This window comes from Prenolepis imparis, unplaced genomic scaffold, assembly GCF_030444845.1.
Source record: "Prenolepis imparis isolate NDT839.2.m4 unplaced genomic scaffold, iyPreImpa1.0 SCAF_6, whole genome shotgun sequence".
In the NCBI taxonomy this organism is placed as follows: domain Eukaryota; kingdom Metazoa; phylum Arthropoda; class Insecta; order Hymenoptera; family Formicidae; genus Prenolepis; species Prenolepis imparis.
The window spans coordinates 17844860-17860239 of record NW_028141164.1 but is presented as its reverse complement, the minus strand read 5'-3'; the positions used below and the strand labels follow the sequence as shown (position 1 = coordinate 17860239).

At 40.5% G+C, this 15380-nt stretch overlaps 1 protein-coding gene and 1 long non-coding RNA gene across 2 annotated transcripts; one reads left to right on the top strand and one right to left on the bottom strand.

Moving 5' to 3' along the window:
* Positions 1–2543: 2543 nt before the first annotated feature.
* Positions 2544–4471, top strand: LOC145937869 (uncharacterized). The gene is made up of 2 exons (XM_083041231.1): positions 2544–2621; positions 3134–4471. Exons 1-2 carry the CDS (start codon positions 2544–2546, stop codon positions 4469–4471), a joined length of 1416 nt encoding a protein of 471 aa, XP_082897357.1.
* A 5095-nt stretch (positions 4472–9566) lies between these two features.
* On the bottom strand, positions 9567–12001 carry LOC145937409 (uncharacterized). Its single transcript, XR_014425553.1, has 3 exons — positions 11946–12001; positions 11778–11876; positions 9567–9692 (listed from the first exon to the last, which is right to left on the bottom strand). It is a non-coding gene; the product is annotated as an uncharacterized LOC145937409 (long non-coding RNA).
* Between the last annotated feature and the right edge of the window lie 3379 nt (positions 12002–15380).

Sequence of the window (15380 nt, the reverse complement as noted above, 5' to 3'; positions counted from 1 at the left end):
CACTGTTAAATTGTTCTAGAACGTATTGAGAGATATATAACAATGTATCAGTCCTTGACCCACCCTCAGCAACTTGTGCTTCCCATCGGTACAATTGTGTTACATTTATAACTTTCTTAAATCGGTTTTTAACTGATTCTATATTCCTTCTTTTCTTTTGTCCAGATCGCCAAAATTCAATTACTCTCTTCTTATAATCAATGTCTACAATTTCTCTGAATTTTGTATCGTCTTGCATAACTTCCGAAACATCTTCTGGATTGTCTTCAACTAAAACAGCATCAGGAATCACACTAGCATCAGTACAGTTCAAAGTATCATAAGTCTCTTTAAATATATCAAAATTGATAGCGTCTTTTATCAAATCTGCAAGTTGAGAAGCGAATGATCTTTCTTCATCTGTTATTCTAGATTCTATATTGTACACTGGGTCCTCGAAAGTGAGGCATAATAACTTTAAAATATTTTTTGGGTTTAATGACATTATGAAATTTTGCAGATTAACAATGCTTTAATAATATTATAACAGAGATTCAAAGTAAATTCATAGAAAGCAGAGTTTATGATTGTAAGCCTAAATGAAATTAACACAAAAAATAATCGTGGGAACAAATGATGGAAAAGTACTTGCAGTAAATACTTTCCGAAAGAATTTTGAAAACATTCACGAGAAACAGCAGTCGTAAGAACAATTGACGTAAAACTATAAACAATGAACACTCGCCCAACTACAGATGTGAAAATGATAATTGAAGGTATATTCGAACGAAATTCACGAGCAAGATAGCTCATAGCAAATAAGTGATCAAGAAGTAATTTTGGAAAATGCTTGCTCAACGACAGTCGGGAAAATAATAATTGATCATATGTCCGAATGAAATCCTAATACAAAATAAAGAGTAAAAGATATTGTGGATAACTCCAGAGTAGCAATAAAAATTTTTAAAAATTTGAAAATTTCTAATATAGCATGAAGGTAATGTTTAACTTATAATTAGAGTGAGACATTTTATGTTTTCTTATCTTTACTTCTATTCTGAAGTTACTTACAAAACTTTTTTCTCCTTATTTTTTCTATAAATTTGCGCCTATTTTCCCATTACGTCAGGTTTTTTTTCTTTTTTTAGCAAAATAACGCAACAAATCAATTCTGAAGACAGATTTAGAGTCAACGCATAAAATTACTGATTATAGATACAGGATGTGGTCAAAGTCCGGCAACGGCTAATTATTTCCAAATTTAATTGACCTTGAAAATCGACCTCAAGGTCGACATCAAGTGCATCACTTTGAACTCTACAACTTTGGTCCTAAGCACTTTTTCAGAAAATGTATCGTTTCAGAAATAATTAGCCATAACTGTTTCCACCTCCAGGGGATGAGGGGTGCTTTCTACCCCTAAAAAGCGTGTTTAGCCGAAACAAGAAAACACGTATTTAATATTTTTCGGTGTTTAATAAGTATGTTAAGTTTCATTCAAATCGGTGAGTATCAGTTGGGTAGTGTTACTTGTCAGTCCGGAAGATGCAGCCTGTGAGGCTCATTTCAAGGCTACGCATCGACGAGATAGTTCGGGACGTTACATCGTGCGAATATTTCTCGCATCATCGGCGGACCACCTAGGGGCTTCCAGATCAACGGCGCAACATTACTTGTTACGCACATTGCGGCGATTCTCGACTGACCAAGTGTACTGCAATCTCTACCGGTCATTCCTCTCAGAATATGAAAGTCTCCAACATATGGTCAGGGTCCCCCTCTCGGCACCGGAACCTCTCAAAGTTTATTATCTTCCTCATCACGGGGTCCTTCGAGAAGACATCACTACCAAACTGAGAGTAGTGTTCAACGGGTCCAGCCTCACAGTTCAGGTAACTCACTCAATGACCTCTTGCATACGGGTGTCAACCTTCAACCGGATATTTCGGATGTACTTCTCTGGATTAGGCGACATCTTCATCACGAATCCTATGGCGGTCGCACCTCTCACAAAAGGGCGCTACGTGGATGATATCTGTGGCGGCGCTGACAACATATCGGAATTAATATCAACGGCAGCGCAGGTACTCGAGCTCTGCACGGCGGGCAGCTTCCTTTTAGCCAAGTGGCAAAACAATCATCAGGAACTACTCAAGGCACTCTCAGTGGATGACACCTCAACTGAAGCTCATCAATATGACAACCCTCAGGGCAAAATTCTAGGACTCACGTGGCAATCTTGGTCGGACCAATTCTCCTTTACGGTCAAGGCCTCCTCTAAGGCGGAAGTCACTAAGCGGACAATTCTCTCGGAAATATCTCAATTATTTGATTCACTCGGCTTTCTATCACCGGTGACTATTAGGGGAAAGATACTACTTCAAGAACTATGGCTAGAGAAAATCGGATGGGATGATGCTCACTCTCCACAACTCAAACATTGATGGACTCAATTTCGCGAAGAACTACCGGATTTGTCGCAACTCAAGATTCCACGTTGGATATATCTCACCCCATTTTCAACGGTTGAGCTCCACGGCTTCTCAGATGCCTCACAATTGGCAATGGCGGCAGCGGTTTACATCAAGGCCACATCTGATTCGGAGGGCCCACACATCACAATTGTATGCGTTAAAACCAAGGTAGCGCCTCTAAAACGACTAACCATTCCTCGGTTAGAACTCACAGCGGCGGTAATACTCTCTCGTCTCATCAACTACGTGCAGAGGACTCTAGAAATTCTTCAGGCCCCAATCTTTTTGTGGACGGACTCTTCGGTATCACTCACATGGATCAACAGTCATCCATCTCGTTGGAAGGATTTTGTTCGCAATCGGGTAGCGGCAATTCAAGAACAAGTCCCACAGGGTCAATGGCGGTTTGTCTTTAGGAAGGAAAATCCTGCAGGAAGGAAAATACTGTGCCTCTCGTGGTCTTTCTCCGGGTCAACTCTCACGACATCATCTATGGTGGAACGGACCCTCATGGTTAACACAGTCTTCTCAACATTGGCCCAGCTTACATTCACAACCAAACTCTAAGGCGGATCTCGAGGAACGGCCAGGTCTCCTACTCGCATCAATGGTGAAACAACCTTCTCTCTGAGAGCTTCTCCATCGTTACTCTTCTCTCAACCGGTTGCTTCGAATCACAGCCCTTTGCCAACGGGCCTACGCAGTTCTCAGGAAAATACCACAATCATCTATGGCCACACTACTCACCCCCGGACCTGGAATCAGCTCGGTTGTATTGGATACGGAAGGTTCAAGCGGCATACTTTTCATCGGAGCTCATAGACATCTCAAACGGAGCACACTTGTCAAGGTCTCACCCTCTCACTAAGCTCACTGCATTCATAGATTATTCTGGCATCCTCAGAGTCGGTGGACGACTCAAACACTCCCATCTGGACACGGACTGCAAGCATCCGGTCATATTACCTCGAGACGCTTACCTATCATGGCTCATCATCTCGGATGCTCACTGGCGGACACTCCATGGCGGAACTCAGGCAACCTTGACACATCTCCGACGTTCTTACTGGATCATTGGTGGCAGAGCACCAGTAAGATCTCACATTCTCCGCTGCGTTCGGTGTGCTCGACAACGAGGCATCAGGGCACAACAACTCATGGGACAACTGCCTTCCTCTCGCCCGTTTCTCACCACAGGCGTGGATTACGCTGGCCCTCTCACTCTCAAGACATGGCGTGGACGAGGGGCTAAGTGTCACAAAGGCTGGCTCGCGATCTTTGTCTGCTTCTCAACTTCGGCGGTACATCTTGAGGCAGTTACAGACTACTCCGCGGAACGATTCATAGCAGCGTATCGGCGATTAACAGGACGGCGGGGCATCTGTCAAACTCTACTCAGTGATTGTGGTACCAACTTTATCGGGGCAGATATCAATCTACGGCCACTATTCACTTCAGGGTCCAAAGAATTCAATACACTCTCTCATCTACTGACCAAGGACGGAACTACTTGGCGGTTCAACCCCCCAGCATCTCCATATTTTGGCGGCAAATGGGAAGCGGCAGTAAAATCCGTTAAGCATCATCTTCGGCGGACGATCAACGAAACCATATTGACCTATGAAGAACTTACAACTCTTCTAGTTCAGATCGAGGCTGTTCTCAACTCTAGGCCTCTGTGTCCTCTCTCGGACCACTCTGAAGATTTGGCGGCTCTCACACTGGGGCATTTTCTTATTGGCGAAGCTCTAGCCACACTCCCGGAACCTTCTCTCTTAACAGTGCCCACCTCAAGACTTTCTCGTTGGCAACTCATCCAGCAACGGCTTCAATACTTTTGGTCACGGTGGTCCTCTGAATGTCTGCAACGACATCTTTCAATGTCCAAGTGGCATCACCCCTCCAATCAAATTCAGATCGGATCATTAGTGCTCATCACGGACGAACGGTTTCCACCATCAAAATGGCCTCTCGCACGGGTAACGACTCTACATCAAGGAACGGACTCTGCCGGGTAGTCACACTCAAGACGGCAACAACAGAACTCAAGCGGCCTATCATGAAGTTAGCACTGTTACCAGTACCATCGGATCACTCAACGACTTCTTCGAAGCTCTTATCACCACATAGCTCACCATAATTCTCACCTCGAGGTCATTCGGCAACGCTGCTGCCGAAGGCGGGCAGAATGTAAGGAAAATCTCTACACTCCTAAACGACCTCTTCCTTGTTCGTTCTCACTCCCACTCACCCGCTATCACTCGCTCTCTCATTCTCTCTCTTTCTGACTTCACACGCATTTTCACCCCCCCCCTTTCCCATGGCCGTGACCCACAAATCACGGGCTATCTCCCTGAGGTAACTAGGCCAATCAAGGAGCAACACATCAATCATCGTGCGCACATGTCGCCTCTAAAAGGATCTCGCTATCATCGTAGTCAGTACTTCGTTTCCGGTTACCTCGAGCAGTTCTCTCTCGGCTAAACATGAACATAAGTAAGCGAACGGACAAAAAGTGTGATATCAGAAAACTCTACAACGGACCAGTGCTATCTCTCGGACTCTTCATCTTCACGGAACGATTATCGGATCTCTCATTGTGACAACGGACAACGACAAGTGAATCTCAATCAACCCATACAAGTGCGGCGTGATCCGCGGTGCGGCCATTACCGGTCCCGTTTAACGGCACATGTCTCAATAACAATCGGACTTCTCACCTTCCAACTTGTGATCAATTGCCAAAGATATTGTTATTTTAGTTTCTGAGCTCACATTTATTATTTTGCGGTAAATTGGCAGAAGGCCAGTATTATTTTTTTTCTCCTTTTTAATTATAGTGAATAAATTAGACTTATATTTTTGAGTGAAACATCGCCCTTTTATTTTGTGGTTTCTGCCCATATTTCCGCCTCACTCCAACCAATCAGAATTCTCACCGACTTTTATTTCAACATTTTATGGTCCTTCGAGCCGGATTTTGAATTGTGAGTGCAGTGCGGATTCGGGCATTCTCTCAGTGAGTGACGGCGAACATTATTGCCGGTGTGCCACATGTGGAGAGTGACGCCTCTAACACGGTTACCGTGCGGCTCTTGGTTGCCAAGACCAAGGTTGCCCCGGTGAAACAAGTCTCTATCCCGAGGTTGGAGCTCTACGGAACTCTGCTACTAGCCAGGTTACTACGCACAACTGCTAAGGGTCTAGGAGTAAAGGATAAGCCTGTCTTCGCATGGACGCAACGATCACACTGACCTGGATAAGAGCGTATCCTGCGAGATGGAAACCCTTTGTCGCTAACCGGGTGGCGGAGCTGCAGTCACTGGTACCACCACAACACTGGAATTATGTGCCTACCACAGACAACCCGGCGGATGCTGCGACGCGCGGGATCTCCCCTCAAGAATTGAGATCCCTAGACTTATGGTGGTCGGGACCTCACTGGCTCAGTCGACTCGACTACACTCTTCCAGAGTCGAGTAAAGTCTCATCCGAATCGGTGGAGAAGGAGAGTCAGCCGGTAGTGGTCCACCTTTCGCAACCCGCTCTCGACAACGACCTGTTGTGCCGCTTCTCTAGTATGCATCGGCTGCTGCGTATCTCTGCTCTCTGTTTTAGATTCATCTACAATGCTCGCCAACCTCATAACAGGAAAACGGGCTTCCTTCCGTGCGACAAAATAAACGCAGCCCGCACCAGCTGGGTGCGGATCGCCCAACAGCAGGATTTTGTGGAAGAGATCCTACATCTCTGGACCACAAGGCCACTTTCAAATCGGTCCCCCTTACTAAAACTCCGCCCGACCTTGGATGAGAAGGGCCTACTTCGATTGGGGGGGCCGACTACAACACGCGATGCTTTCGTACGAAGAGAAGCATCCTCTCATTCTGGCTAAGAACAACCACCTGTCACTACTACTGGTTCGTGAGGCACATGGAGCGTCTCCTCATGGTGGTCCACAGCTAACCCGAAGCCTGTTGCCAAGGAGGTACTAGATCCTCCAAGGGGATTCCCTAGTCAGATCGGTAAAACACGTCTATGATAGTGTATGATAGTGAGAAATCGAGCTCTGGTGCACCTGATACGGCAGCACTGGAAAAGAAAGCCCCGAGGGGCATAAAGCGGCAGATAAATAGTCCCACGGTAGGAGCGCTGAGAAACACGTCCGTATCACACACTCACCAGAACAAGAGAAGGAGGGCGGTACCGGCAAGAGCGGCGGCTGAGCATGGTGGCGGAAGATCGCCCTTGTCTACGTCGTCGTCGGCAATTGTCCCTCGCAAGATCCGCCGGAGGGCCGGCAACAGCAGCGACGAGCCAGAGCCGATGAAGCAACAACAACAGCAACAACAACAACAACAACAGCAGCAGCAGCAGGAGGAGCCTGTCCCTGGCACGTCCAGGGACATTACGCCGCCGACGCCGCCGCTACCGCCTCAGACGCCAAGACCGTCGTCACCCGTCTTCCTCGCAGTCGCCCGTCCTCGTCGTCGTCTTCAACTTCGTCGACCTGTCGCTGTGGTGGAGATGGAGGTGGACCAGCAGCAGCAACAGCAGCAGCACCGGCCTTCTTCATCATCTTGGGCGCCGTTGGACGCGAGCGCGATCCGAGGGAGAAGGCCTCCGAAAAGCGCCAAGACAAAGATTGTCCGGCAGGCACGATTCACGAGCGACAACGACGAGGCGCTGCTGAAACACGCGTGCGACATATCGAACGCGACCAATTTCAAATTTCGGTCCATATTCAGGAAGGCCAACGTCGGCCACTACCGCGTGCGCGATATAATGGGGCGACTCGCGCGATTGGCCGCCGGAGAGGCGTCGCGGCAGTTTAACGAGCGGCACGAGAATCGTCGCGTCGCGCACGAAGCGTAGCGATCTCCTTTGATGAGCGCGTGCGAGCGCTCTTGTAAATACTTTGTACTCTTCTTTCTTTCTTTCTTCTTTTTTGTAAATAGTTTGCGCTTTTATTGTAAATAGTTTTTACTCATCTTTCTTTCATCTTGTAAATAGTTTGTTCGCTTGTAAATAGCGCGAATGTCGTTGTACATAGTGTGCGTGCGTGTGTGTGTGCGTATGTGCGTGTGTGTGTGTGCGCGTGCAATCATCCTCGGCAACATTTTTCGAGAAATTTATCCCCGAAACTTTGAAAATTTCTACGAAATTCATTTCCAACGTTTCCGTGAAACTTTGCCGATCATCTCGAATCATTCCGGAAATTCACATCATCATCATCACACGAATCTCGAGATAGATCATTCTTATCTCGACGATCACACGCGATCATTCCCCGGCGCGCGCACAAGGCGATGTAACGCGATGCGCCGTTAAGATAGCTTATCATATTTATAGAATCCCGAGTACGCTAACTTTCATACAATAATTAAATTTGAGATATATTATATATAGGGTGTCCCGTTTTAATCTCCCCAGGCAAACATCTCGAAAAATATGGAAGATGCGGAAAAATGTTTCAGACAAAAGTTGTAGGACTTGAAGGGGGACAGATGATGAAAATATGGACTTGACCTTGAGTGACCTATTGAAGGTCAGATCAAGGTCATCGATCATTTCTTAAATGGAATCCCCTATTTTTTATTGCATATTCTTGTAGCCCTTGTCGAGACGTTTTCAAAACACTACTTATTGATGTCTCTTACGCAAGCCGTTCCCAAGATATGAAGCTTCAAAGTTGACATATCATCGGCATTCGCATTATCCAATGTACACCGCGGAGAGGTTGTTCAGTCAAATTTGTACATCAAGTGGCCCTAAAAAGGGCAGACTGTGTGTGTATGTGTGTGTGGGTGTGTTTGTGTGCTTCTTTCGTAAAACTTTTCTCTAATTATTTTTTTTCTGGTTATTTTAATGTAAGGGAAAGGATAAGAAAATGATAAAAGAGAAAAAGAGATAAAAGTTTTACTAAAGAAGCGCGCACACACACACACATACACACACAATGTCTGCCCTTTTTAGGGCAGAGTGAAATAGAATTTTACTCAGTATTGACGAATATGTGAAACAATATGACAGTTTCTCTCTTTCGACAAATTAAGTCTTTTAATATAATGGACATTTATGACAATTGATTTGTAAGCTTTATATTCTACACATAATTTATTGTCACTTGATAAGGACCACAACCACATGGTCGAAATTTTTAAATAAATATATTTTTTGCTAGTTTTGGTCAACTAATTTTGTTACCTTTTATAAAGATGTATAAAGAAAAGCCATGTAAAAATCAGTGAGTAAATCAATAAAAATAAAAGTACTTAAAATATTATTGTGTGACATGTAACTGCAGTACTTAAGTAATAATTGTTTTAGATATGACGAGATAATAAAACTGTAATTTCCAAAAAGAGAGCAAAAATTCGTGCTAATCAAGTTGCAACAGGAAACGTTGGTGCTTCTGTTAACAGATTAACGGAACGAAAAGATATTAGGTTTCATAGGTATTGATCATGTGTAGAACGTACAATGTTCTGATTTGTTTTCAGAGGAACAGGTACTGAAAAATGTTTAAATACAACAGTAACATCTTAAAAATGTAGAATAATTTATTTTAGTTGAAAATTTAAAAAATGTTTTAATTTCTGATGTATAGATAAAAATAATATTGAGTATATGTTGATAAAACATTATTTGCTTTTTAAATTCAATTCAGGCGAAAGCAATGAATTTGCTTGCTGCGGGGTACAAAGGAACTTCAAACATTATTCCTGTCATCGTAAGATTTGCGGAGTAGTACAAAATAAATAGTACAGGCTTATTCACATACAGGATTGTCGTCATGGCAACTATTGCGGTGGGCGGGTCACACTAATGAGAAACCCCGACAACATTGGGGCAATCAAAGAAGACGTCAACATAAACAATAAGGGTGACATCGAAGAAGAGTCCCTCACCGAGGACAAGTCCTCCTGAAGACGAGAGTGACAGCTCCGGATACAACATAGATAACGGGCTCGAAATCGAAATATCTTACGAAGAAAGCGTGTTAGTCATAATTAACGAACTGCTAAATGAGCGCCCACCAGCGCACAAGGCACTAGCCAGGCAAAATCGCCGGTCAAATGGCCGCCACTCAGACAACATGCGTATCTAATACCCGTATTCATAGTCCTTCCTTGAGGAATAAGGATTCCTTATTCCTTGTTTCAAGTTTCATAAACCTTCCTTAACCGAACAAGGAACCTTATTGGCTCCCTTATCTCAAGGCAGGTCATGAGCTTCCTTGAGGAGGAGATTCGCAGAATGTAACCAAACATAACCTCACATTTCAATCGTGGAATGTTACTTGCAGTGTCGTTTTCAGATTGAAAGATATTAAAGAAAAAAAGATAATGAACAACGAATTTTTAAGTGATTCTGATGATGGATTTGAGGATGAAAATCCAGAGGATCGGATTGTATGGCGGCTTCCGAAAAAGTACATACGTGATTGGGAAAATCCCGTGGAATTTTTCGAAGATGTTCCTTTTCGAAAAAGATACAGATTTAGCAAAGGAGCTGTGATCGAGATCTTATTACCTCTAGTAAGTGCTCCGTTGAGACGATTGAATAATCGTGGACTGCCGATTTCTCCGTTGATGCAACTTTTAATTACATTGCGTTTTTATGCAACGAGCAGCTTTCAGGTTTGTAAATTGTGTTCTAACACTGTGATAAATAAATAGATAATTTTTATATTATTTAATATTATTTCATTTATGTTGTTTTAATTGCAGATTGTTAATGGAGACTTGCGAGGATACAGCCAAGCATCCGTATCGAGAATTGTTGCACGAGTTTCCAGAATTTTAGCATCATACGTAGGTGTTTATATCAATTTTTCCACCGAAGAAAAACGTCGGAGTAATAAAAATAAATTTTATGAGGTGGCCAACTTTCCATCCGTAATAGGATGTATCGATTGCACTCATATACGCATTGCAAATCCTGGAGGGAATAATGGAGAGGTATTTCGGAATCGAAAAGGATGGTTTTCTCTGAATGTACAGGTATATTTTTTTAACTGTTTTATTTTGCATATCAAATTTTGTTTGTTAAATAATTATTAATATGTTAATAATAAGTTAATAATTGTTATGATTTATTGTTTTTATAGGTTGTAGCTGGACCCCAACGAGAAATTCTTGACATGGTTGTCAGGCATCCAGGTTCAACTCACGATGCCGTAATATTTGATCGAAGTGGTCTGCGCTGTCGTTTCGAGCTGGGACATCTAGATGGAATTCTACTTGGTGATAGTGGATATGCGTGCCGCAGTTATCTACTAACGCCTGTTTTAAGATCTGAGACAGACGCAGAAGTTCGATACAATACTGCACATAAGAAAACACGCGTCATCGTTGAACAACTGTTTGGAGTTTGGAAACGTCGATTTCCATGTTTGTATAATGGCTTAAGAACAAAATTGAGCACATCAGTAGCTATTGTTTGTGCCACTGCCGTTTTGCACAATCTCTGCATTCAACATAATCTGGGCGAAGTAAACGAAGAACAGTTCAATGAAAATATATTTGAGGACATCATAAATCATGAACAAAATGGCATAGGACTTGTACACAGAAATGCTTTTATTTTAAGACATTTTTAATAAACAACAGTGTTTTTAAAACAGTGCTACGAACTAATTATATTTTTTTATTATTTATATATGTATATCTGTATATTATAAAAATATATATCTGTATATTATATATATTTCATTTATTTAACAAAAATATATTAAAGTTTATACATTACGTTACATAAACATAATTTGAACTGATTTGAGATACATAAATAAGTTATTATTAGTTATGTTATTTGTTTGAGTGCCTCTTCTTCCTTTAAAAGTTTTAGCAGAACTATCTTTTCTTCTGTTTCAGCAATCTTCATTTTTTTAGCATGCAGCTCCCGCTGCTGTTCAATTGCTTCTCGTATTTTTTTAAATTTTAGTTCCCTTTCGTCACGGATGCTCTGAAAATCAATAATTATCATTAATATTTCATTATCATTAATTTATTGAAAAAGATTTCTTTATTCCACTTTTGTTTCGTTGCAGTTTCAATAATGTTATTGAAATCACAAAATATGTATATGTATATGTATCATTGCGCAGCTTTTTTGTATCAAATAAGCTGCGCAGTGATGCATAACATCATTAAAAGTTACAGAATAGGCCTCTTAATTTATATTAACTAATATTAATAACTAATATTAACCAAATTTATTAGCTTTTTCATTACCTCTATGTATTTAATTTTTGAAGTACCCTTTTTTCCAATAGTGTGTTACGAGACGTAGATGGAATGCTCTGATCATACGTAGTACCTTCATCGATATTATCTTCATCCTCTTCCTTCTCACTTTCCACTTCGATGATCAGTTTTCTTTTCGTAGAATTCATCGTACTATCCATCTTTACATTATCTAAAAGTAAAAAGTCAACAATGATTGTCGTAATATAAAAGAAATATAAAAACTATATGTAATGCTTACATTCTTTCTCAAATACTGCAGTGCTGTCAAATGCACAGTCAATTTCTACATCTATATTTGCATCTATGAATTCTATCACTGGGTCATTTGGCTGTACCAGCGCAGGACCTCCACCTGTCATAAGTCGTTCGTGTCGGATTGCCGTGGTTAATTTTCGTTTTCTAAAATAATTAATTATTAAGGTAATAGATATGAAAATATAATAGAAACCGAATATATAATTATACATAAATATACGAATATACATATGTATGGAAGGAGGATGTACATTGGAAGAAAAAAGTATATAAAAACTAATTAATTATCAATTAAACATTATTATTACTTACTTCTGTTTCATATTGTCCCAACATTTTTTTAACTGTTTGCTAGTGCGAGGCGTACAACCTTGACTTGCATATTTTTTTGTTATCCTCTCCCATGCATCCGCCTTATCTTTTAGATCTGACGCACCGGTTTTTTTACTTTCTATTATTTTTTCTTCAAAAATAAGCTGCGCCAAGAGCATTTTTTCCTGCTCCGTATAATGAGCGTTTGTAGTTTTATCTTTAGCCATTATTGTTTCAAAATTTATCACAGCATATCACGACTCGATTCACGATCACCACGATACGAAAAAATTTTCATATTACATGAAATTAGTTGCAGGCACTATAAAACGATGCTGTCTCCAGTAAGTTACTAAAAATCCCTAAAATATTCCTTCCTTCTGGAAGGGAGACTCGAGGTACATTTGTGAAACAAGGCAGCCTTGGAGATTCAAGACATCCTTCATGAAGGCTTCCTCTATCCTTAAGATAAGGAAGGACTATGAATACGGGTATAAAACAAGTCTTGAAGACATAATTTTAAGATATTTTGAAGACTTTATCAAAAGACGTCTTAAAGACATTTGCAAGGCATCTTTTTAAAATGTCTTTAACGCTTTACAAAAGGACGTCTTTAAGGATAAGAACACAAAGGAAGCAGATTTTCTGTTTTCCGAGAACCAGCGTCGATAGTCGCGGGCTATAGGCGCTTCAGGAAAACACAGACGCGTGTCAAAGCAAGAGATGTCTGCTAGTTTCTATGTTTCTTGTAACAAAGATGTCTTCATTCGATGAAGATTTTTTTTTATTGGATAAGATACCAAAAATAAAAGGAAAAATATTTGGTATACACAAAATAAATAAAAGCAGAAGAAATTAGTGATGAATACCGTAATTTATTTGGTGATCTCAACAGAGACAAACAAAAATTTTTCCACTACATAAAGGTGACTCTGGAAACCTTTAATTACATATTAGGGAAAATTGAGCATTGTTTAATGAAAATATGGTGTAATTGGCATAAGCCTACCTGAAAAAAAACTTGTCGTCACTTTAAAATAAATATCTAATATTAATCAGATTCACCTATGTTACATAACTTTTTCTTTGTTATTATAAAAATAATTGCTTAAAACAACATATCATAATATGTTATGCTTAAAACAACATATCATATATTGTTACGTTTTGGCCGCTAAAGCCTTGATGTTCGTCCTAGCTGAACCGAGTCGCGGTTGACGTTTCTGGGAGATCGTTGTCATGAGGGTTGTTTATTTACAACCGGCACGATTTTGTTTAACAACGCGAGACAGATTTGGTTGACAGCTGTCGAACCGTTCAGACGCTTCGCTGATGACTGTTATTATTTTGCATTTTCTCGTTGTTCTGTATTCTTGTTTTACCATTAAAGTTGCTGTGTTCTTTTATAATTAATACGTGTCTTTATTTCGCGGCGCGAGTTATTGCGAAGCCGGCATGCGGACGTAACAATATATCAAACATTATAAATAATAATAAAAGTAATGTTTATCACGTAAACAAAATAATAATCATAAAATAATTTAATAAACATAAGATAAACAAAATAAACCGTCTAAATCATAAAATAATTTAATAAACTCTAAAGAGTTTATCATTATTATTCTAATAATAATGATAAACTCTTTAGATTATTTAATTTAGTCTAATAATATATTATACAGTATTTCAAGAACATTAAAAGTCTAATATAAGATATGGACGATAAAAGAAAATATATACATACAGAGCGTTTCTTAAACATATGCTAAAAATTCAAGGTGTGATTCCTTGGATTATTTTATGAAAATTTATACCTCTGATGATTTTTCAAAAACCGCTTTGTTTTGAAAATACAGGGCGATAAATATTTATAAAAAATAATTAATTCTTGTAAAAGTTATTAATGCAGTATTCAAAGAACTTCTTTATTGTTACCTGTGATGCTAAAATATGTTGAAAATATTATAATGATATTATTGTTGTGAAAATATTGTATTTCTTGTAAATTTTTATCGCCCTGTATTTTCGAAATAAAATAGTTTTCAAAAAATCATCAGAGGCATATTTCCCATAAAATGACCCAAAGAATCATCCATTGAATTTTTGACATATGTTTAAGAAACACCCTGTATATTATAAAATATTTTATATATCTCTTAGAGATTATATATCTCTCTCACTCTCACACCTTCCGCCTATTCGTTTGCCGCCTTTCGACGGAAGCTATTCGGAATGGGAAACATTTCGCGATCGATTCACCGCGCTCATTATTAAAAACAAAGACCTTAATGATTTCGCGCGTATGCATTTTCTCGCATCATCGCTAAAAGGTCGAGCACTTGAAAGTATCAGGAACATTGCGATTACAGCCGCTAACTTTCAGGTTGCATGGAAAGCGTTGGCGGCGCGGTTTGAAAATAAACGACGACTCCTCGCGTCTCATCTTTCTACGTTGATTGGCCTGTCGACGGTGAATCGCGAAGCTGCCTCCGAATTACAGATCTTATGCGATAAGATTAACATTTCCATCGTGTCATTGCAAAATTTAGATCGAACTCCGGAAAATCTTTGGAATGACATGCTAGTTCACCTTACATTACAAAAATTAGACGCTGCCACACGCAAGCAATGTTTTAATTGTCTGAATAGTCGCCATTTTGCTCAGGAATGTCCGAGCAAGTACACTTGTCGGTCGTACGATAAAAAACACCACACAATGTTGCACTTCGATTCGGACTCGAACGCCGGCCCACTTTCATGTCGGAAAATCTAGCTCAATTGCTTCATGCAAAACAAATTCGAATGCCGATTTCAATTTCAGCCGTCGGTGGTATTCACGTCGGCACGGTTCGGCATGCCGCAACAATTATCATTTCTCCTCGCGCCTCCGACATCCCTTCGCTTTCAACGACCGCGCTCATTCTCAATTCTTTAACGTCATACGCTCCGAAATGCGTTTCAAATCTTTCGTGTCTTACGCATCTCTCTGATTTAAAGTGGGCGGATGCCGATCCGACCAGTTGCGATCCAATTCATCTCATTATCGGGGCTGATCTTTACAGCAATTTAATTTTAGATGGCGTTAGAAAAGGAAAAATCGGACAGC